This window comes from Narcine bancroftii, chromosome 2 (assembly GCF_036971445.1).
Source record: "Narcine bancroftii isolate sNarBan1 chromosome 2, sNarBan1.hap1, whole genome shotgun sequence".
In the NCBI taxonomy this organism is placed as follows: domain Eukaryota; kingdom Metazoa; phylum Chordata; class Chondrichthyes; order Torpediniformes; family Narcinidae; genus Narcine; species Narcine bancroftii.
Genome location: NC_091470.1, coordinates 79,707,899 through 79,731,545, shown reverse-complemented (window position 1 = coordinate 79,731,545; position 23,647 = coordinate 79,707,899). Strand labels below are relative to the sequence as shown.

The following is a 23,647-nucleotide window of genomic DNA, read 5'->3' as shown; positions in this document are numbered from 1 at the left end:
AGTCCACATTAGTGCTGATATTTTTTCATTGTTCCGAGGAACAAATGTAGTCACCACACAACTTTTTTTTCTTACTTGCTATACAATTTACTGGCCCTTTTTATTGCCAATTTTGCCAAGAATATTTTTAAAACATTACTACTAGTAGTCTACTACCATTACTAAATCATTGGTATATATTTTTTGTCTTTTTTTTCTCTTTTCAGAAATAAGAATATAAATTATAAATCCTCTCTCCAAAATGTATTCTCACAAATCAGGAGCCTAGAAAATAAAAACAGAAAGAACGAGAGGAAAAGAATGAAAAAAGGGGTCAACAATGCTCTTTCAATTTGGATTAAGTTCAGCTTCAAAAAATTTTTCTTTGAACTCACCTATAGAATTGGGAGCAAGAAGAAACTATTGGAAACCTTATCTCCAAACAAGGAGCAGTTGATTTGAATAATCATGCATAAGATTTTGATGAATGGGCAGATGCAGAAAATGGAAAACAGAAAGAAACAGACATACAGGCGCATGTGAAAGTGAATTTGGAAGATGAGAGGAATAATTATAATATAGGCCTTGGCATTAGATGTATCACAACCAAGTTTCCATCTCTAAAGGAAATAGAAAATTATGTTACAAATGATCACATCCCTCTGCCTAAAACATTCCCAAAAGACACCTGCAATCATGATTTCCAAGAAAGCATATTGAAATTTCAAAGCATCAATGGCGAACTACATGTTAGAGACTGGCTTGCCTGGAGTCAACAGAAATTAACATTATACAGGTACACGATCCTTGATCCAGACATCTAAAATTCAGAAAGCTCCAAAATCCAGCAAGTGGGGAGAGAGGTGGCAGCCGAGGGTCCGGCCATCAGGCGACTGAAGGACTGGCGGTCAGGTGACTGGAAGGGGTGGGGGTGGAGACAGCAGCACAATTTGGGTGGGCTTTCCGAAATCCGGAAAAATCCGAAATTCGGATCACACTGTCCCCCAAGGGTTTCGGATAAAGGATTGTGTACCTGTATTGCTTTCCATGCCGATTATTTTGGCACAAGACAGTCAAGACTAGCACTTCTGTGTCTAAGTCTGCACTGGCATCTGTTGAAGGCTGGAATTCTAATGGAAAGTGGCGAAACTTTCCTCCAGGATCCCAAAACATGAAAAAAGCAATGGTCACAGAGAATGTTACCTAGCTTGGTGAGAACTAGAAAGGCACCTGCTGTATGGAACAGGAGTTGACACCATCTTAGAAGTGGTACAATCTTTTAAAGTGCATCCACGATGTTATACTCTTCTTGGGAGAACATGGTCTGGCATTTACTGGATTTATTGGTTCATCCCATCAATTTTGTGATTCAAACAATGGAAACTTTTTAGGACCCATTGAACTGCTCTTCAGGTGGGACCCCATCCTTCAGGAGTCACAGAAAAGGAGTGAGCAGCTTCAAATTCATTATCTGTTCCTCACTCAAAATGAATTTATTGCAGAATGCGCAAATCTTATTGCTTGAGAGGTAATCTGCTTTGCAGTTATTGTAGATTCTACTGATTCCTCCCATATTGAACAAACATTTCTGTTGAGATACACAATTTTAAAAGAAATGCAATATGAGATTCAAGAAAGATTTCTTAAGTTTGCAGATTGTAGCAACAAGAGAGGAAGAAATTGCTCAGTTGATAACATGCTATTCCTTTCAGTAATTGTAGAGCTCAACAACAATGCTCAACAGCAATTTTTTCATCTTGCAGTTGATACATATCTGAAGCAATAAGCTTTTTCAGAACTATTCAAACTGTTTACCACCTGTTCAGTTCCAGTCCTAAGCAGTGGAAATTAGTAGTTCTCAGATTGTGTTGAATGCATAAAGTCTTTTGTAGCTGGCATTAAATTAGCACTTGAAGACCTCTTTGAACTAAATTTGACAGTTAAAACAAGAAATGAAGTCCATAGAGTTTAATTATATGTGACATCTTTGGCCTGTGTGTTAATATCAGCTGTGTGGTACAAAATATTAGCTGGCATAGATATTTGCAACAAGGTCATCCAATCTAGAGATGCCACACTGTATGTAGAAGTAGCAAACATAGAAATTCTCCTTACAATCTGACAAAACTTCGAAACAACTGGAAATCCATGTGAAATGAAGCCAAATTTGTTGCACCAAACCCAAAGCTGAAAATAAAACTCTCCCTTAGATGTGGTGGAGTTGGGCGTAAGAGGGCAAAGCCGCATGAAAACAGCACACCTGATGCTAACTTGGAGGAAATGAACAACATAGATGAAATGCCAGAAGAGGCAAACTTTAGAAAGTGTGCGTTTTAAGTTTTGGTAGACAATGTTATAGCAGGACTAACTGTCTGCTTCAAGTTGGCAGAAAATTTTGATTTCTTGTGGAAATATCTCACTATGTCTGAAAGTGATGTGAAGAGAAAAGCTCTATCTTCATCAGAACAATATCATGCTGACCTTAATGGTGATGATTTTGGAAAAGAAATGAAACATTTACCCTCAGAACATAAAGTAAATTTTGTAAATGCACAGTTAAAGTCATTAGATCTGTTGAACTTGTTAACGGAGTACAGGCTTGATAACCTGTTTCAAAATGTTTGTGTTTAGCTTAAGAATACTATTAACAACTCCAGCAACAGTAGCTTCTGCAGAGAGGTCATTTAGCAAACTCAAGCTGATTAAGAATTATTTAAGGTCTACAATGTCTCAGGATTTGTCTAAGTATTGAAAAACTTGCCAGAAATTAATTTTCATGCTGTCATTCAAATATTTTCACAAAAAATGGCCAAGAAAGCTATTTTTAAAAAAAAGTTGAGCCTACTTTTTTCTTTTTACTAATAATTACATCTTCTGATGTTCTGATCTGCATTACCATATAAAAGGATGTTTCAATGTGAATTCTTACATTTTATCTATTGTAGCATAAAGAAAGATGTTCAAAAAAATGTGCTTCATTCTCTTTGATCCTTCTATTTTATTTATATTTATCATGGAGGGAGCATAGGAGCATAAGGCCTCAAATGCAAAAAAATCAACAAAGCACTCCATTCCACCCCTCATTCATCTTCCATACCATTTTTGGCTTTACAGAGTACCACTCATGGCATAAAACCTTACTGGATAAAAACAGTAAGGAGAAGAGAAGGGGGCCCGAAAGAAACTTTGTATCCCCTGATGAAATTCCCCTCAGAGGAATACTCTGGTTTCCTCCACACTTCAAAACGTACCAGCTTTCAGGTCAATATGGTGTAATTGGGTGGCATGGGCTCAAGGACTGAAAGGGCTTGTTACCATGCTGTATGTCGACATGTTTAAAAAATAAAGTTAAAAATTACATTTAATGTACTTCAAATGTACTTACATTTAAAGTACATGCTACTACAGCAAAGGCAAACCTGAGGCAATCATCCAAGAACTTACCCAAGTTCAAATCCTACACGGATAGCTCAGAAATGAAAATTTAATTAATAATTCACAAAAGCCATCTAGTTCAAGTTCTTCAAGGAAACAAACCGCCCATCCTTATTTGGTCCGACTGAAGTGACTTCCAAGTTGGCAGCAATCTGGTAATTTCTTAACTTTGCTCAATTGCTCATGTGCAGTTTGAGGACAATTAGTGATGGAAAAAGTACAAGCTTTGCCATCATCTGACTGAATGAAATTAATTATCAAATGTTCATTAAAATGGAATCTTACCTATTTTATTGTTCTTGTTATTTCACCAGTAAAACACATGTATTTTTATTTTTGCAGTTCTAGGGAACTAAGTAAAATCTTACTTGCAGGCTCCCCATACTGTAAAGTCAACTCCAAGGAATCATACAGGAATCCGTAAACTGCTTGATTATCCTGGCAAGGTAACAACTTCCATTCTAAAAGCCTGGGTGTGGGGGGTGGGGGGGGGAAGAGAAAGAAAAAAAAAGTTATCAAGGCAAGAAGATGAATATTTTATTTAATCAACACATAAAAGAAAAAATAAATGACAATAATATAGCAAAATAATATACAGTAAAACCTTGTTAGAACGCAGTAGTTGGGGTCCAAGATTTCATACAGCGTTACAGCCGAGTCGCAAACAAATGCATATATGTCATATGCATATATGCATATATGTGAATTTCAGCTCACCCAAATTGTGCTGCTGTATCCATCCCCCAAACCCTTCCAGTCGCGCTACTGTCTCCCCCACCATCATAAGAGTCCATTTTAAAGTTTGTGGCTGTTCGTCAATGTTAGCCTGGCATCCTAAAATCAATGGTTGGGGGTCCACAGACACCCACGCTATAAGTGATTCCGTGGATTAACGAATCGCATTCTAACGAGGTTTCACTGTAATAGAATTTTTAAAAATACATGTTGAAACTATGTACAAGAAAAAAATAAAATCTAAAACTAAAAAAAACTACCTTCTACAAATAAAAACTAAAACCCCTATGACCCACCCTCCCCCCTAAATCTAGTCTAATCCCAAAAACTAAAATACATAATATTTCATTATAAAACTATTACAATTGATTCATTTTAATTGCATCAGTTGACACTCAGAAAACTCAAAGACGTCATAAAATTATTATACCTTCAGGGAAAACTTCACTGATCAGGAAAAATAAAGAAAAATTTTATAATTTTAATTTCATTGTTCTAGCATATGGATCCCAAATTTGCAAAAATAAGGAATATTTAAACCTTAAACTATATGTAATTTTTTCTAATGGAATACAACTTTGAATTTCAGCATTTATCTAATGTTAATGAAGCATCATATTTCCATGTTACAGCAACACATTTCCTTGCTATTACTAAAGCCAATTTAATAAATTTTAAATGAGAATCTGACAACAAAAATTTAGGAGTGGAACTTTCAAAATTGCCTAACAAAAGTAATTCAGGGTTCAAAGGAAAATTCACCCCCATTAACCATTGCAAAAATTCACTAAGAAACCCAGAAAGAGTTGACCTTTAAACAAGACACATAGAATGAAAAAAAAGTTCAAATTTCTGTTCCACATTTAAAAAAACATTGATCTGATAAATTAGATCTCCATCTACACAATTTCTGAAGGGTAATATATAATTGGTGTAGAAAATTATAATTAAGTGATCTATATTTTACATGAATAGTATTTGTCATAACCTCTTTACACAAATTTTGCCAATCTTGTTGATCAATAATCGTATCTAAATCTCTTTCCCACCTTTCTTTTGAATTAAGCAAACCAACTTTAGGTGTCTGTTCTTGTAATAGTATATATGCAATTGAAATAAACTTTTTAGACATTCCATCAACCATAATTTGTTCCAAATTTGAAAGATCTTTTAAAATAATTTCTGATCCTAATTTCTCTCGTAAATAAGGCCTCAAATGAAAATAACAAAATAATGTATTATGAGATATATCATATTTAATCATTAATTTATCAAAAGACATCAATATTATCATAACAAGTGATTGGGTAGGCCAGGTAGCATTTTCTATATTTAACTCTAAAGCTAGGGGAGTGGCGATTTTAATTAAGAAAAATTTACCAGTTAAAATTCAAAATGTAACTTTGAAGCAGAATATTGTTCAAATTCGGGAGCAACAAGCTGCTACTGGCTGTTCTCTTTGGTGAAATCTAAAGATTAGTTTGCTAATCAATTTGAAATGTTCATTCTCTCTCTATCCAAAGGTGCTGCCCATTTCTTGAGTATTCTCTACTTGAATTTAAAAATTTCAGCAAATGGTTTTCTTTTCCAAAAGACAATTTGCCTGTTGATATAAAAATTTAGAAGGTGATGTAGAACATTGGACTTTATTGGATGGAGTGTAAAAGTAGTGAACATTTTCTGCAACCAAACATGATGGGACCTGGATTACTGCATACTTCTTCCAAACCATTTAATGGATGACATAATTCACAATTTCTCCATGTATCAGAACAGCCTTTATCAGATTGAGGAAGAAAATGAAAATCGAGAACTCACACACAACATAAAACCACTGTAGTAATCCATGCCTTTCTATATACTTCTGAGACATAGACAGTAGGTACCTGTACCTCAAAACACCGGTAAAGTAAAACCAAAGACATCTTTTCAAAATTTTTCAAATTCATTGGCATGGTAGATGAACCAGTGTCAGAAGAACCAGTTAAGAATGTAATTCAGATGAAGGACTGCTGCCTGCTCAGCTTCAATGTAACATGGCTCAACTGGAGGGATGCTCAAACCACCTAATGGACTGCTCTGCATTTTCAGGAAAAGAGGTGCAGTGTTGATGTGGTTTTCCTCACAAGCTCCAGCACTCTGGACTTGCAACACCAAAGTGCTATCTGGCGTGGGAATACATATTACCAATACTAACAGCAGTCGACATTCCATCCCCATTGACTGCAAAGCCAATACGAGATGAACTATTTATCTTCATAAACACCCTTGAAACAAACACCCCAAAGCAATGTTCATCATAGCCAAGGACTTAAAACATGCTAATTTCAAGAGCATGCAGCCAAACTTTCACCACATCACCTCTCTCAGAGGCACGATACTCTTGATCACAGCACCATCACCATCCAGAAGATTGACACTCCATCCCACACCTGCACTTTGGAAAATAAATCAGTGCCTACTGGTAAAGGTGTGCATCCCTGGACTGGCGAAATAGATGACCTCATACATCAAGTTCGTTGATTGGACTCTTTTCAAGGAATCAGCAACAAAACCTTAACACATACACCACTGCAATCACTGATTTATCAGGAAGTGAGTGGAAGACTGCTTACCAAAGAAAACAATCCAGGGTAAGGTCCACTTATTGCCATACTCCGGAATAACGCATTCAAGCTGACCCATCCCTAAACAAGAAATCCATGTTTGATCTGCACAAAGCTATCAGATGTCAAGAGGCAGTACCATATGTGAGTAGCAGACAAACTTTGTAGAAACCAGGCATTTATGGCAGGGAATGCATAACATCATTGGCTACAAAGCAAAATGGCATAGAATAGTAAGCTCACCCACTTTGAGCAAGAGACCAGCAAGCCAGTGCCACCCAACTCTTCAACCTCAGACACGTGCACTCAGTCACCGCTGCAGATATTAGAATAGCCTTCACAAAAGTAACCCCATGGAAAATGACTAGTCCAGCCAGAGTTATTAACTATACAATTACTGAGTTACACCTACCAGTACCAAACTCATCTCCAAACCACATAACCTTAGCCACAGTATTCCCCCTCTGCATTTAAATCCAAATGTCATCAATCCTACAGTTTGTGAGAATGGTTGACAGTAGCTGCTCCCCAAACGTCCTCAATGCTGGGATCCATCTAGAATGTACGCAACCCTCTATTAAATCCATTGACACCCAAGATTCCATGGTCAAACACTGGTCCATCTATAAATCTGCAGATGACACCACTATTGTAGGCAGAATCTCTAACAATGTCGAGTCAAGATATGGAAGGGAGACAGATGGACTTGTGGCTTGGTGCCAGACAACATACTCTTCAACGTCAGCAAGACAAGGGAGCTCGTCATAGACTTCCAGAAGTGATATGCCACTCCCTAGTTCACATCAATGGCACTGAGGAGATTGTTTTAAGTTTCAAGGGGTAAACATTTCCAGTGAGCTGAACAAGTCCACCCACATCGATGTGGGAGACAAGAAGTTGCTCAAACACTTCTACTCCTTCAGAAGCCTGAGGAATTGGCATGTCACCTGAGTCCATTATCAACTTCTTGAGATACAACACTGAAAGTATCTTTTCAGGATGCATCACTTCTTTGTATGTGAGCTGCTCCTTGCAAGACCACAAGAAATTGCAGAGGGTTGTGAATGCAGCTCAGACCATCACACAAACTACACTCCCTCCCCTTGAGTAACTCTACAAGACCATAAGAATAAGGTGCAAAATAAAGCTAATCAGCCCATTGAGACAGTTTTGCCATTCAAATCAGAGCTAATGTATTTTTTTTCCATTTAATCCAATTCTCCTGTCTTCTCCCCACAACCTTTGATGCCCTGACTAATCAAGAACCTATCAATATCCGTTTTTAATGCACCCTTTGACTTGGGCTCCACAGTAGTTTGTGGCAACAAATTCCAGATTCAAAACCTTCAGACTTTTCCTCAGCTTGGTCCTAAAGTAATCCATTTTTATTCTAAGGCTATGCCTTCTGATCATCATCTTTCTCACTATTGGAAACATCATCTCCACACCCACTCTATCAAACCTTTTCAATATTAAGAATGCTTTAATGAGATTTCCCCACCCCTCCCCCAATTCCAGTGACTGGGACCAAGGTTCGAATCCAGTGCTGTCTGCGAGGAGTTTATACGTTATCTCGAGGGTGTAGGTCAATAGGGTATATTTGGACAGTATGGGCTTGTGGGCCAAAAGGCCCTGTTACTGTGCTGTATATTGAAATTTAATTTTAAAAAATTAAAGTGCCTGAAAGATCAGTTCCTGGTCCTCAATTATTTACACCTTGTGATCATGACGAACAGGAAAATATAGCAGAGATGGGCTTATAAGGCAATCCGAGCTCCCTAAGGAAAAGAGAATAAAAAGGCAGATAAAAGATCCCCGAAAATAAAAAGAATTCAAAAAGTCAAGCAGAAAAATGAATAAAAGAAAGATGGGAAAAAGAACAAAGACACCAAAAGAAGGAGGAAAAGACTCACTGCGTGGTGGAGGTGGAGAGGCCAAATCTGGGCCTACTAGGATGGTGACGACAGCAGAGCCCTAGAACTTCCCAAGAGAGGAGGACATAGCTGGGAGGGTGAGAGAAGAGGGCCCCAAAAAGGTTTGATCATGGGAGGCTGGGAGAAGGCTGCGACTGAGGTGGTGGAAACGTTGACAAGGGTGGACTGCGAGGTGGCGGAGACCCAGAGACGGCAGAAGTGATGAGGCCCGTGGAAGAAGCAGTGATGGTGGTAACAGTGGTGATGGTGGGGAACAGTAGACCAACAGAGAAGACAAGTAATTACAGGACAAAGAATATCTGAGCGAGGGCCAGGAGTCCACAGTTGAGGCAGTGTCGGAGGGAAGAGACGTTGGGCCTGGCAGGCGGGAACAATGCGACCTGGGAGGCGTGGAGACCTGGTGGAGGGAGGAGGTCAAAAGGTGTGGGCAGCACCAGCCCAACAACTTCTGACAGTGATGAGGAAGTGATAGAGAAGGAAAAGAAGCAGAAGGACTGAAACAAGAGACAGGGAAGATGGCGGGGGCGGGGGGGATGGGGTGTTGGTGGGGAGGAGGAGACAGAGAGATTGGTACCCACCACCAGGGACTTTATGGAAACTATTTAAAAAATGCAAAAAAAATTAGAACTACTGGTGATGGGCCAGAATAAAAATAAAGAAAGGTTAGATAATGTAAATGAAAGGCTAATGGTGATGGAAGAGAGACTAGATAAGGTGGAAGAGAGATTGGAAAGGGGGAAGAGTGAGATGGATGTGTGGATAAGAGAGGGGTAAAATATGGAAAAAAATTGATTCTTTAGAAAATTATAGCAGGAGAAATAATAGAGATAGTTGGGGTGAAAGAGAGTGCAGAGGAGAGAACCCGGGGGAGGGGGGGGAGGAATTTTAAAAAATGGATCCCAGAAGTACTGAGGGAGGGACCAAATTGTGGATAATTTGAAAATAGAAAGAGCCTACTGGTCTCTTGCCCCCATCTCAAAGACCCCGCTCCGTCCTGCTCAAGCTCTTTCTTTACTAGGAGAGGGAGCGAATTTTACGAGCTGCAGCAAGAGGAGTAAAGGAGAGGAGGGGGCCAGCTGAATATGAAGGGGAAAAGGTCCCCTTTTACGGTGCAGGAAAGAATTTGATCCAGTTTTTAAAAAATCTAAAGTAAAAGGGGATTGAGTTCACCTCCTTCACCCTGCAACTTGAAAAATAGCAAGGCTAGGAGAGGAGAGAAAATTATTTGTGGATGCTAGAGAGGCAAAGAATTATGTTAAAAACTTGCCACCCTCTCAAGATTAAATGTAAATATTCATGGGAAAGAAATTAAGATGATGGATTGTATATAGTGCAAATGATATCATAGAATGGAATGTTTTATTGTTGTATTGCTAGAAACATAAATGTCAAAATCAAATAAAGAAAGAATAGATAGGTACAGTGGGCACACTCCATAATAATGGGAGAGTTGCCATCAGTTGTGTGGGGTGGGTGGTGGGAAGGGAAAGGGAGGGTGGAGGTCTGTCTTCTTTCTTTATCTGATTTGTTGTTTTTTAAAAAAAATTGGTTTAGGTTTTATTTGGAACAAGGTCGTCTGTGTCAGAGGCCCATGGATGATAAGATGGACGGAAGATAGGTATTGGGGAAAAGAAGGGGGGGGGAGGAAATTACCCAGGGGTAACCGAAAAGACAATTAAATTTGTAAGTTTTAATGTAAATGGGATAAACAGAAACAAAGAGAAAGCGAGTCTTGGCACAACTAAACAAAAATGCAGGTAGATATTGATTTTCTACAGGAGACCCACCTCACAAATTAAGAACATAGAAAGTAAAAAAAAAAAAAGGGGATGGATGGGCCAGGTGGTGATGTCCTCCAATTCCAAAGCCAGGGGAGTAGCTATCCTAATGTTAAAAATATTCCAGTTGTGGTCCAGGGTGTGGTCGCTGACCTGGCTGGGAGATTTGTGATGATCCACTGTCAAATGTACTCTGAACCATGGAGACTAATGATTATATATGCTCCTAAGTTCAATGATGAACGATTGATACAAGATATTTTTCTAAAGGCAACAGAGGGGTGTGAAAATGCTTTGACTGAAGGGATTTTAAACTTTTGTCTGAATCCGGTCATGGACAAGTCAGCAAGCAAAGAAACAAGGCCAGGGCAGCTAAATATACCCTGGTCTTTAAAAAAGAGCTAAATTTAATAGATGTCTGGAGAAGGAAGAATCTGAGAGAGGAATTACTTATTTTACTCAAAACAAGATTCCTACAGTAGAATTTATTTATTTTTGGCATCAGTATCCTATGGATAGTGGAGATTGAGTACATTGTTTGGTTACTATTTGGCCATTCACCTATGACTCTATCTATTATAATGCCAGATAAGCAGGCCATAGCGTATATATGGCGCTTTAACTCGTTGCTGTTGGGAAAACCAGAATTTTATAACTTCATTAGAGTTCAGATAGATTTGTCCTGTGAGACGAACTGTCCCTCTACTACCAATAGTTTCCTACTTTTGGACACACTAAAGGCTTATTTAAGAGGCCAGATCATACTAAAGGTATTAAAAAGACCACATGAAAGAGATTAACAATGAAGAAGAGGAATTATCCCAATTGGAAAAAAATTAAAGATCGGGTTTGGAAGAAAAATATAGGAACATAATGAATAAAAAGCTCAAATCTAATACAATGCAAACATATAAAACAGAAAAGTTGATTTTAAGATCTAGACAACAGTATTACGAGCTGGGGGAAAGGGCCCATAAAGTCCTGTCCTGGCAAGTGAGGGCAGAAGAGGTCTTAAGAACAATCAATGTGATCCAAACGGTGGAAGGCAAATTTCACATAAACCAAAGGAAATAAACATTTAGAAAGTTTTATGGAGAATTGTATAAATCAGAATCAGTGGGAGATTCCATTAAAATAGACGATTTCTTATTTACATTGGAATTACCAAATTTGAATCCGGATGAATGAGAGGAGCTGAGTCCACCCTTCTCTAGAGAGTAGATTGAGAAAGAATTGGGCTCAGTACAGACCAACAAATCATCGGGGAAGGATGGGGTTCCTGTCAATTTTTTTTTAAAGAGTTCAAAGATCTCTTAATGCCCCTTCTTATGAGGGTGGTGGATCAGATGGCGAAGACACATACTCTCCTGGAGTCTTTCTCAAAAGCATTTATTACAGTGAATCCCTCCTCCTATAGGCCCATTTCATTATTGAATGTGGATTATAAAATTATATTAAAAGCATTGGCCAATAGATTGGCATAACATTTTTCACAGTTGACAAATCCCTGAATTTGTACAAAAGAGGCAATCAGCAGAAAACACATGTAGGTTACTCAATATAGTTCATTTGGCACAGTTGGTGGTAGTCCCAGGTGTGGCTGTCACTTTGGATATGGAAAAGGCCTTTGATAGACTAGAATGGGACTTTCTGTTCAAAGAACTGGAGAAATTTGGACTGGGACAATCATTCATTAATTGGGTAAAAACGCTGTACCATAAACCCCAAGCTAAAATTATAACAGTGTTCTCACTGGGTAGGTCTAGTAGGCAGGGTTGCCAACGTCCCCAGCATTGTTTATATTAGCTATTGAACCACTGGCAGAGCCATCTGATGGGATCCAGAAATAAAGGGGCTCAAGGTAGGCCAGGAGGAGCACAAAATCAATTTATTTGCGCATGATGGGTTAGTGAACCCAGAGGGATGGTTGGTCACGCTGAGGACCACACTGGAAGATTATGGCAAGATCTCTAGGTACAAGATAAATTTTGTTACAAGTGAAATCATGCCCTTGACAAAGGGGGAATTACAGACAGTACCAACAAGGGAGCCAGTTTAAATGGTCGCAAGGCTTTAAATATTTGGGGATAAAAGTAGATAAGGATTTGAGTAATTTATATGAACTCTATCTCCCTTTGTTCCAGAAGATTGAGAAGGATTTGTATAGATGGAAAACCCTACCCATAACTTTAGTGGGCAGGGTTAATTGTGTTAAAATGAAAGTTATGCCAAGACTGCAATATCTATTACAGTCCTTGCCCATCCCATTGCCCCAGGGTTTCTTTAATGCACTCAATGGTTGTGTCAGGATGTTCTTGTAGAACGGTAAGGTGCTAGGGTCTCTGTGGAAAAATTGACTAAGGGTTATGGACTGGGAGGTCTGAAATTACCAGACTTCAAAAACCATAGAACATTTCAGCATAGAAAAAGGCCTTTTCAGCCCTTTTAGTCTGTGCTGAACCATTCTGTTTTGCCTAGTCCCACTGACCTGCACCCAGTCCACAGCTCTCCATACACCTCCCATCCATGTACCTGTCCAAATTCCTCTTAAATGTTAAAATGGCCCCGCATTCACTTTAGCTGGAAGCTCATTCCACAACACCACTCTCTGCATGAAGAAACTTCCCTTCACATTTCCCTCTAAAGTTTTCCCCTTTTACTCTTAACCCATGTCCTCTAGTTTGTATCTCACCTACCCTCAGTGGAAAAAGCTTATCTACATTTACTCGTTCTATCCCCCCACCTTATAATTTTAAATACCTCTATCAAATCTGCACTCATTCTTCTCTCCGGGGAATAAAGTCTTAACCTGTTTAACCTTTCTTTTTAACTCAGTTCCTCAAGTCCGGACAACATCCTGCACTCTTTTTATCTTGTTGATATCTTTCCTGTATTAGGTGACTACACATAATATTCCAAATTTGGCCTCACCAATGTCTTATACAACTTTAACATAACATCCCAACTCCTGCACTCAATACTTTGATTTATGAAGGCCAAAATGTCTCTTTATTATCCTTTCCATCTGTGATGCCACTTTCAGGGAATTATGTATCTATATTCCCAGATCCCTCTGTTCTACCGCACTCGTCATTGCCCTACCATACTATTGGGCACCCCAGTCGAGGTTTATCGCTTCTCTCTACAAGGGATGTAGTACGCCCTCCTGGGCGCAAATTGAATTGCACACGGTAGAAGAAAAGATAGCAGGAGAGTTAATATAAAAGTGGGACACTAAATTGATATCAATGGGAACAGGTGACCTCAATTACAAGGAACGAGCAATTCAGATATAAGAAAAAAAAATATATGTATTGGGTTCTACATTGATTGATTTTGCTAATTGAAATAATATACATATTCTAACCATTATTTTGTATACCTTGTTTGCACATAACCCAAAAGAAAATCAAAAGACACAAGAAAGCCACAAACAATCTACTGGAGGAAGGAAAGCTGGAAGGAACCATGAAAAGGCCTTGGCTAGCAGGAACAAGGAAGACACCAAGGCATTCTACAAGTATGTAAAGAATAAGAGGATAGGTTATGTGAGGATAGGCCGCATCATGGGCGATGGTAGAAATTTGTGCATAGAGTCAGAGAAGATGGCAGATGTCCTTAATGAATACTCTGTTTCAGAGAAAACGACCTTGACAATGGTGAGGATGACAAAGCAGAGTGAAGCACTTGAGCATGTTAACATTAAGAGGGTGTGTTGTGGCTTTTGAAAAGCATAAACTGAGATGTCACCAGGAACAAGGCTACTGTGGGAAGGAAGCGAGAAGACTGAAGAGCCACTGGCTAATGACCTTTGCATTGTCACAGGGTCAGAAATATTGGAGGATTAGAGGGTTGGAAATGTAGTTTTCCTGTTCAAGAAAGGGAGTAGAGATAACCCAGGAAATTATAGACCATCGAATCTTACTTGATGTGGTGGGCAGGCTGTTGGAGAAGATCCTAAGAGACAGGATTTACAAGCATTTAGAGGAGGCATAATCTGATTAGGAATAGTCAGCATGGCTTCACCAGGGAAAGGTAATGTCTCATGACCCTGATTTAATTCTTTGAGGATGTAACAAAGCACATTGATGAAGGTAGATGGGGAATGAAGTGTATATGGATTTCAAATTTATGGTCAGAGAACATATATGACATCATATACAACCCCGAGATTCTTTTTCCTGCAGGCAATGTAAAAAAAAACTGACTCAACATACACATGTAAACAAATAAAATGTAAAAAATCTGACTGTGAAATAAAAATCAAAAAGTGCAAAAGTAAGAGTCCTTAAATGAGTCCCTAATTAAGTTTGTTGTTGAGGAGTCTGAGGGTGAACCTGGTGGTGCAAGTCCTGTGGGATCTATACCTCTTTCCTGATAGCAACAGCGAGAACAGAGTGTTTGTTGGTCAGTGTGGATCCTTGATAATTGCTGCTGCTCTCCAATGGCAGCATTCCCTGTAGATGTTCTTGATGTGGCCTGTGATGTCCTGGGCTCTGTCCACTACTTTTTGCAGGGCTTTACACTCAGGGGTATTGGTGTCCCCATACCAGACTGTGATGCAACCGGTCAGCACACTTTTTACCACACATTCGTAGAAATATGTCAGGGTTTCCGATCTTATACCAAACCTCTGCAAACTCCTGAGGAAGCAGAGGCACTGACGTGCTTTCTTCATAATGCCATTTGTGCGTTGGGTCCAGGAAAGATCCTCTGAGATAATGACTTCCAAGAATTTAAATTTGCTCACTCTCACCACTTCTGATCTGCCAATCGTGGTATCGTTAGCAAATATGTAGATGGTGGTATTGTCGTACTGAGCGACACAGTCATAAGTGCCTAGTGAGTAGAACATGGGTCTAAGAATGCAGCATTGTGGTGCTCCACTACTGATGGAGATTGTGGAGATGTTCTTACCAATTCTCACTGATTGTAACCTGGAGGTGAGGAAATCCAGGATCCAATTGCACAGTGGGGTGTTAAGTCCCAGGTCTTGGAGTTTACTGATCAATTTTGAGGAGATGATGGTGTTAAATGCCAAACTGTAGGCAATAAAGAGCATCCCAATGTATGTATCTTTGCTGTTCAGTGCTCCAGGGCTTTGTGTAAAGCCAGTAAGATGGCATCTGCCATAAACCTATTGCTATGGTAAGCGAAATGGAATGGGTCCATGTCGCCACTCAGACGGGAGCTGATGTGCTTCATCACCAGCCTTTCAAAACACTTCATCGCTATTGATGTGAGGCCACTGGTCGATAATCATTTAGGCAGGTTACTACACTCTTCTTGGGCACCGGTATGATTGATGCCTTTGAAATAGGTTGGCACCAGCCCTGCCAGAGTGAGATGTTGAAAATATCCAAGTTGGTCAACATAGATTTTTAATACTTAGCCAGGAATTTCATCCAAGCAAGATACTTTCCTCTGATTCACTCTCCTGAAGACAGCCCACACATCATCCTGGGATACGGACTGGAGAGGATCAAGAGAGGAGAGGACAGCAAGGCATATGAAAGGTTTTCCCATGCAAGGCTCATTCAGAAAGGAAGTGTGGAATCCAAGAAGGCTTTTCTTTGTGGATACAGAATTGGCTTGCCGAGAGAAGGCAGAGAGTGGTTATACATCAGGGGTTACCAATCTTTAAAAAGTTTAATTTTGACATACAGCACAGTAACAGGCCACAACGGCCCACGAGCCTGTGCTGCCCAATTAACCTACAACCCTGGTACTTACTTGTGGACCAGAATGGCCTGTTTCCGTACTGTATGTCTAAATTAAAAATTTGACCAGCCCTGTATCATTCGGATTCTGCACGGAGGTCAGTGACAAGTGTTCCATGGGGTTCTGTTCTGGGACTTCGGTTTGTGATTTTTATCAATGAACTACATGAGAAGTGGAAGGGTGGTTTAGTAAATTTGTAGATAACACAAAAGCAGGTATTGTTGTGGATAGTCTGGAGGGTTGCCAAAGGTTACAAAGGGACATGAATAGGATGTAGAGCTGAGCAGTGGCAGATGAAGTTTAATCCAGAAAAGTGTGAAGTGGTTCATTTTGATAGGTCACATTTGTTGATAGAATACAATGTTAATGTGAGGACTCTGAGCAGTGTAGACAAACTGAAAGATCTTGGGGGCCACATCCATTGGATACTTAAAACTGTTACACAGGTTGATAGTGTTTTTAAGAAGGTAGATGGTATGTTGGCCTTCATTTACCACGCATCAAGTTAAAGAGCTGTGAGGTAATGTCCTTGGTGAGACCCAGCTTGGAATATTGTGTTCATTTCTGGTCACCTTATTACAGGAAAGATGTGGATGCTATAGAGATGATGCCAAGGAGATATACAAGGATATTACTTGGATTGGAGAGCATGCTTTATGAGGATAGGTTGAATAAATTTGATCTTTATTCTTTAGAGCAACAGAGGATGAGGGAAGGCCTGATAGGTGTACAAGATGATGAGCTGCATTAATCGTGTGGATTCCCAGAGGCTTCACCCTTCCCCATACCCCAAGGCATGTAATGGCTTGGGAGTAAATACAGGGGGATGTGAGAAGTAGACAGAGAGTGGTTAGTGCATGGAATGCAGTGCAGGTAATGGTGGTAGAGGCAGGAACCATAGGACCTTATAAGAGACTATTAGATAGGTACATGTATGGAGAAAATGGAGGTTATCCAGTCAGGAAATTCTAGACAGCTGTTTAGAGATGGTTATTAGGTCAGCACAACACTGTGGGAAAGAGAGAATTGTTGATATTTTGAGTCAGACTCTTTATCGATGTGGAGAAAAGGAATGGTTTACTTTTGGGTCCCAATCCTTTAACAAAATAAAAACAATTTTCTGGAGGAACTCTTGATGAAGGGTTTGGATCCAAAACATTAATAATTTCCTTTTTCCCCCATTGATGCTACTCAACCCGCTGAGTTCATGCTTTTTTGGTCTGGAACAAAAGAATCTTTGGAATTGGAATAAGAAAACACCCGAGAACAAAGTCTCTCATATGATCATAGTAGCCAGCTCAGAAACATGCACCCAGGTGGTCACAAGACAGAAGGAACTTACAGTACAATTGGTTGTCAAGAGTATAGAAAACTAGAGAAAATGTCTGCAAGAGCTATGTGCAGACTTGCGTGCCTCCAATATGAATATAATTAAATTCTCAATTGATATGAAGATTCATCATTCAGATGCCTTGCCTTTTGGTGTGGGTGATCGTGTCTCTCTGTCACGATTTTTGACTGTCTGAATTGTAGTTGTTGCATCCCCTGTTCTCCTTCAGCGAAGGCTCCATATTTGAGCTGAGAATGTAGTTGATGTTGAGTTCATGATTATACAAGGAAAAATTACTGAAGTGGTTTCCTATCACCTTCTTCAGTTGTATACTGGATGGGTAATCCTGGCCATTGATCAACAGATTCACCTGGCCATTGTTTTTTAGTTTCACAACCATAAATTCCCATGTGTAGAGTCTGCTTGTAAAAACCATCCACCATCTGCAATCCATGGCTTCACAAGACTCTGATTGGAAGGCTAAACAGGTACTATACCTTGCCTAAGGGTGTCCTGTAGGCTGTTGGATGGAAGGAGTGCCTTAAACCTCCTTTTGCTGAGCAATTGCGCAGCACCAACACCAATATTCACCTAAGATTCACCAACCCAAAATGGAGTACAACAACAAACTAATAAAAAAGATCAAATTATTCTTAAGATTCGTTCCATGATCGACTATTCAGCCTTATAACAAGTGCTAAAAATTTTCCCTCTCTTCAAGGCAATGAATCAAAAAGCATCATACCTCATTTGAATTCTTTCCTTCCCTTTTACCAAGACAGAAGGAGGCTATTGTCATCATTCTCTGGCACAGAGTCATGAAGAACGTCTCATTGGTTTTTTAACCAGGGAGAAAACTGCCACGTGACTCCTCCCTCTTGCAGTACAGCAGAAATTTTCAATATCTATCTTGAGCTGCAACTGAGATACAACTCTGTGATCTTGAACAAATCAAGATGGTGGATGGACTCAGTAAGTCAGGCAGCATCCATGGTGAGAAATAGATAGTCAATGTTTCAATACCTTTTTTGAGCCGTAACATTTCAACACAAATGAAAAATTTAAAACCTGTTGTTTGAAGATTGGCCTCTGAAGCAACTAGGAAGTGGAGGTTCTGTACTTACTCCTGAAATTCTTCATTAAGTTCCATCATTTTGACAGCCTTTTCCTGCAGCAACTTTTCATCAAGAACTTCAGCAAGCTGACTGAAAATGGTTAAAAAAAAAAAGTGTAAAATACATACCAAGATTAAAATTAGCCAAAACACAAAAAGAAACTGACTTAGATTACCACCGAGTAGATCAAATGAAAGATTACTTCTCTTTAGTAATTGGAAACCAATATTATAATACTGTGAAGAGGGCACCAGGACAGAATGTAAAACAACTTCGAAAAACACAAGACATGCAGCAAAGAGAAAAGGCAAATTGGAGCAATTTTAAAAATTTTTCTCAACAAATACAAGGTTTATTTACTTTTACCACATCCACAGTTTTAAAACTTTTTTCATTCTTTTGAGGCCTGAGATGTTGAAATACCCTTTTAAATCTTTCCTGTCTCATTCTGCATAGCTAAGGCAGTAGTTCTCAACCTTTTTTTAAAATCCCCACTCACATACTGCCTCAAGTAATCCCCTTACTAACCACAGAGCACCTAAGGCATGAGATACCATAGGTGCTCTGTGGTTAGCAAGGGATTACTTAAGTTGGTATATGACTGGAAATTTAAAAATGTTGAGAAACACTGAACTAAGGGAACCATGGATTTTCCAGGCCATAATCAAAAGTCCACATATCTCAAAGACTTATCTACTGGGCTTTTTTTTTTTCATGCTGTCATCCCTTCTCCAAATGTTTTGGACCTTCAGCTTGATAAAGACAGTTGTTGGGAAAGATAGCTTACAGTACAAAGCAAAAGCTTCTGGTTTTTGTTTATCTTTGACATACTTTACTCATCTAAAAGCGACTCACACAGATTCTCTTCACCTTTAAGTTCCATCAAACTGGATTCACCCCAACCATTACAAATTAAAACATTTTATCTCTGAGCACTAATAATTCAACCCTTAAATTGTGAATATCAAATTCATACCGACTCTGTCCCAAGGACAGATTTATTGTCAGAGTACATACATGACACCACATACAACCCTGAGATTCCTTTTCCCTGTGGGCGCAGCAGAATAACCACTACCTTGGCAGACATTACCTCCATTTCTTTATAAAATGACTGATATGCATATTGAAAATAATTAATCTGTTGACATAATTAAACACGTCAATGAAAGTGCTTATCAAATAAATATATGCTCATTCATGAAAACTAAAGATCAACCATAGAAAATTTAAAAAATTCAAAATTGTGTGATTTTACTTTTTGGTATGATATTGGAAAGTACAACATTTATTGAAAATACAAATACCTTTCCATCTTACAATGTTCTTCCTGAAGGTTTCTCAGAACTGCAGAAAAAAGATAACATTAATCAATGAGTTATATATTGCTATTGTGGTAGTTTTCTTGCAGCAAATGACAGAAGTCAATGCCAAGAATGTAAAAAAATCTGGGAGAGCCAATAAAAAAGTGATACAGCTAAATCCCCATTATCTGGAATTCAAGTAAATGGCAAAAAAAATTGTGGAAAATAAATAGGTAAAAAAATTTGAAAGTTTAACAATGGCATGCCCTAGGAGTCAGTTTGCCAATCCACTAGCATGCAATCTCAAGCAACCAGCAAATTCATTTGTCCTGCAATCCCCATAGATGCTGGACAGTGGGATTTTTTTAAAAACTGTAAATTGCACAACAACTTCTTTTCAATCTTTTACATAACAATAATATAAAGAGATCAGGTTTGCATTAATAACTTTGGGATTACAATTGAATGCTCAAGTGAATATCAGACAAGAGAACCACAATCACACCAACAAATATTTAAAACCATGTTTCTATTGACTATTAATTCCATAAGATGTAGGGGCAGAATTAGGGCATTTTGACATCGAGTCTGCTCTGCCTTTGAATCATAGCTGATGTATTTTTCTTCTCAATCCCATTCTCCTCTCCCAACAACCTTTGATACCATTACTAATCAAGGACCCATCAACCTTTAATTTAGTCACTTGTTGCTCAAATTCCCTCATTCTCCCTACGTCATTGATCTCCACATGCTCCAGTGGATTTTGCCATTCAGAAAATTCCTCTGATAGTCCAATAAGGTATCCAGGGTGCAAGGCAGGCAACACAGTTTTCTAGACTCTTGATTTTTGCTAGAGAAAAATATTCTCTTCCAGTGACAATAGTCCCTAATTACCACTACATTTCCCTTCTCTTCCCCTTTCTTGAATGGATTCATAAACTAGTGCCATGGTCAGGTTGTTCATCCATCCTCCAGCCTACTCTCACCCACAAAGGGAAAAACAATCTCTAACCTGTTGGATGAACTCAAGGGCTGAGGTTCCTCCAGCATTACCTCTTGGACACACCTACCTGCCTCACCAGTAATCACATCCTCTTGGCCCTGAGCACAAATCTGAAGCATTTACTCCTGAAACACCCATTCCCTCCCTGGTGTGGTAAAATGTTTGAAGCTCACTTTCTAGGTCAAGGGTGTCAAACTCAAATTCACAGAGGGCCAAAATTAAAAACTTGGACTAAGTGGTGGGGCAAACTAAATATTTATTGAAAATTTTCAACAACATCTCCATGTTTTCTCTTCTTTCAACATATGTAATGTTAAACTTTTTCTGATTAAAATAAATGTTTAATAATAGTTTTGGTTAAACTCTTTCCAGAAGAAGCATTAACAAATGAGAAATATTTAATATTTCTCTATAGCCTTTAAGCTCTTTTTAAATGTATTTTTTTTCCACAAGCCAACAAGTCAAAAAAATAACAACTTGCTTCAATGAAAATTCAATCTTTTAACTATGAACAGTCCAAAGTTAACCAAAGAAAATATTAATCCAAGCTTAGTTTGCTACACTGTGATTTACTCTGATGCACCTGGGTCTAAACCAGATACTTGGCATCTCTTCTTAGATGCAAGTTCATCAAACTCTGGGGTCAGAGTTTGCCTCTCACCTGTCTTGAAAGGTCCTGTTTTCTGTCTTTCGTTTGGCCATTTTTTGTAAGGGGTTTATTACGTGTGAGTTGGGCGACAGGTCGCAGATGCTAATGAAAGTAAAGAGAGGAGATGGGGGCAATTAGCGGGCTGACGCCAACGCATTTGCAAAGCATTCTGGGATTTATAGTATTAGCTGTGCATGCGCTATACTGGCGCGGCGGTCAGCGGGCCAGCTCTAATACTTGATATGATCTTGTGGGCCAAATATAATTATATCACGGGCCAAATTTGGCCCGCGGGCCTGAGTTTGACATGTGTGTTCTAGGTCATCAACTTTAATCTTGGGTTCTTTGTGCAACCAACACTGACTGCAGATGTGATCACCTGGAACAATAACAGGGTCTACCAGCTTGCACATCATGCAGCTACAGCATTCCTGCATCATTATAAAAGTTAACTACTCACTACCAAATTTAGTGCTGAATTCAAAGATGATTTGTTTGTGCAATGGATGATCAAGTAGTAATGCTTCAAGAATAATCTTAACCAAACAAGATCAAACTGGATTTATCAAGAAAAGACGAATGTCAGCAATGAGAAAGTTGATGTGGGATTTTCAATTTGGAGGTTTAAGATTACCAAATTTTCAATATTATTATGAGGCAGCTCAATTTATATTTCTTAGTGCTCTAATGAATATGGAGGATCCGCCTAGTTGGGCAAAGATAGAAATGGCAGTCATTTTAGAAACATTTCCACATGAATTTTTGTTTCGATGGAATAAAAATTTATTACGAACTTATGATGTACCAATATTGAAACATTTAATGAATTTATGGACGAGTAAACTTAATAAATTGGGGCTTAAAAATAAGTGGTCTGGGCGATTGCCATTATATAATAATCAACTTGTTCCTTTTACAGTCTCCAATATCATTTTAAAACAATGGGAAAGGAAAGGAATAAAAAATGTATCAGATTGTTTTTTCGAAGGATGTTTTTGTTCTTTTGAGGAACTACAAAGGAAATTTGGTATTAGTGGAAACTCTGTATTTGTGTATTATTAGTTAAGATAATTTGTAAAACAAATATGTGGTCGGCATATGATTCTATTGTCTGAAACTAGTTTTGAGAAATATGTGCTTTCAATACCAAAAAAGGGGTATATATCTGATTTATATTGTATTTTACAAGAAAATGAAAGTAAGAAAGATTGGGATAAAGATAAGTTGAAATGGGAAAAAGATTTAGGTTCTACACTAGCTGAAGAAGCCTGGATGGAAATTTGTCAAAATAGTATTTGGAAATTGATTAATGCTTGATTAGCGATGATTAATTATAATTTTATACATCAATTATATTTAACACCAGAGAAATTTAAAAAATTTGGTCTTAGTAAGTTAGATTGTTGTTTTCGCTGTGATCAGACGGCTAATACTTTTTTACATACTGTTTGGTTTTGTGACCGATTGCAACAGTTTTGGAAAGGTATTCAATCTATATTTAATAGTTTATATAATATATATGTTGCATTAGATCCTGATATATTATTATTAGGGAATATGCAATCATTAATTGACTTAGGATTAAATGATTATCAGATTTCTTTTACCTATTTAGCCTTAGCGGTTGCCAAGAAATGTATAGTGCTTACTTGGAAAGATAGAAATATATTAACTTTGGATAGGTGGTGCTTAGAGATGAAATCCTGTTTAATTATGGAAAAGATATCTTTCTCAATTCAAGATAAGATGTCTTTTTATAAGCTGAAGTGGACTCCATTTGTTAAGTACATGCAATTAAGTTTGACTTAAATATGTTTTTAAGTGTGATATTTTAGATTTGATGATTCTTTTTTTTCATTATTATTTTTCTTGTGAGTGTTTTTTTATATATATATAATTTTATTAATTTTACTAACTCTTCACTCTTTATTTTGGGGGGAAGGGTGGGTTTTTTTTTATATAGATTTTATTTTTTTCTTAGTGGCGTATTGGGGGGGGTTAGTTGGATTTAAGTTAGGTTACTAATGTTGTATTGTAATCTTATTATTTTATTTTTTA

The 23,647-nt window shown here is 38.3% G+C and overlaps 1 protein-coding gene across 7 annotated transcripts in view; it reads right to left on the bottom strand.

Annotated features, from left to right (window-relative positions):
• knl1 (kinetochore scaffold 1) overlaps positions 1–23,647 on the bottom strand; it is a 106,439-nt gene that overhangs the window by 14,074 nt on the left and 68,718 nt on the right. For all 7 annotated transcript variants that reach the window (XM_069917191.1, XM_069917193.1, XM_069917189.1 and 4 more), the window contains 3 exons: positions 19,941–19,980; positions 18,643–18,723; positions 3,783–3,883 (listed from right to left, as the gene is read on the bottom strand). In XM_069917191.1, the coding sequence (XP_069773292.1) occupies positions 3,783–3,883; positions 18,643–18,723; positions 19,941–19,980 (222 nt within the window). The remainder of the gene's footprint in view (positions 1–3,782; positions 3,884–18,642; positions 18,724–19,940; positions 19,981–23,647) is intronic.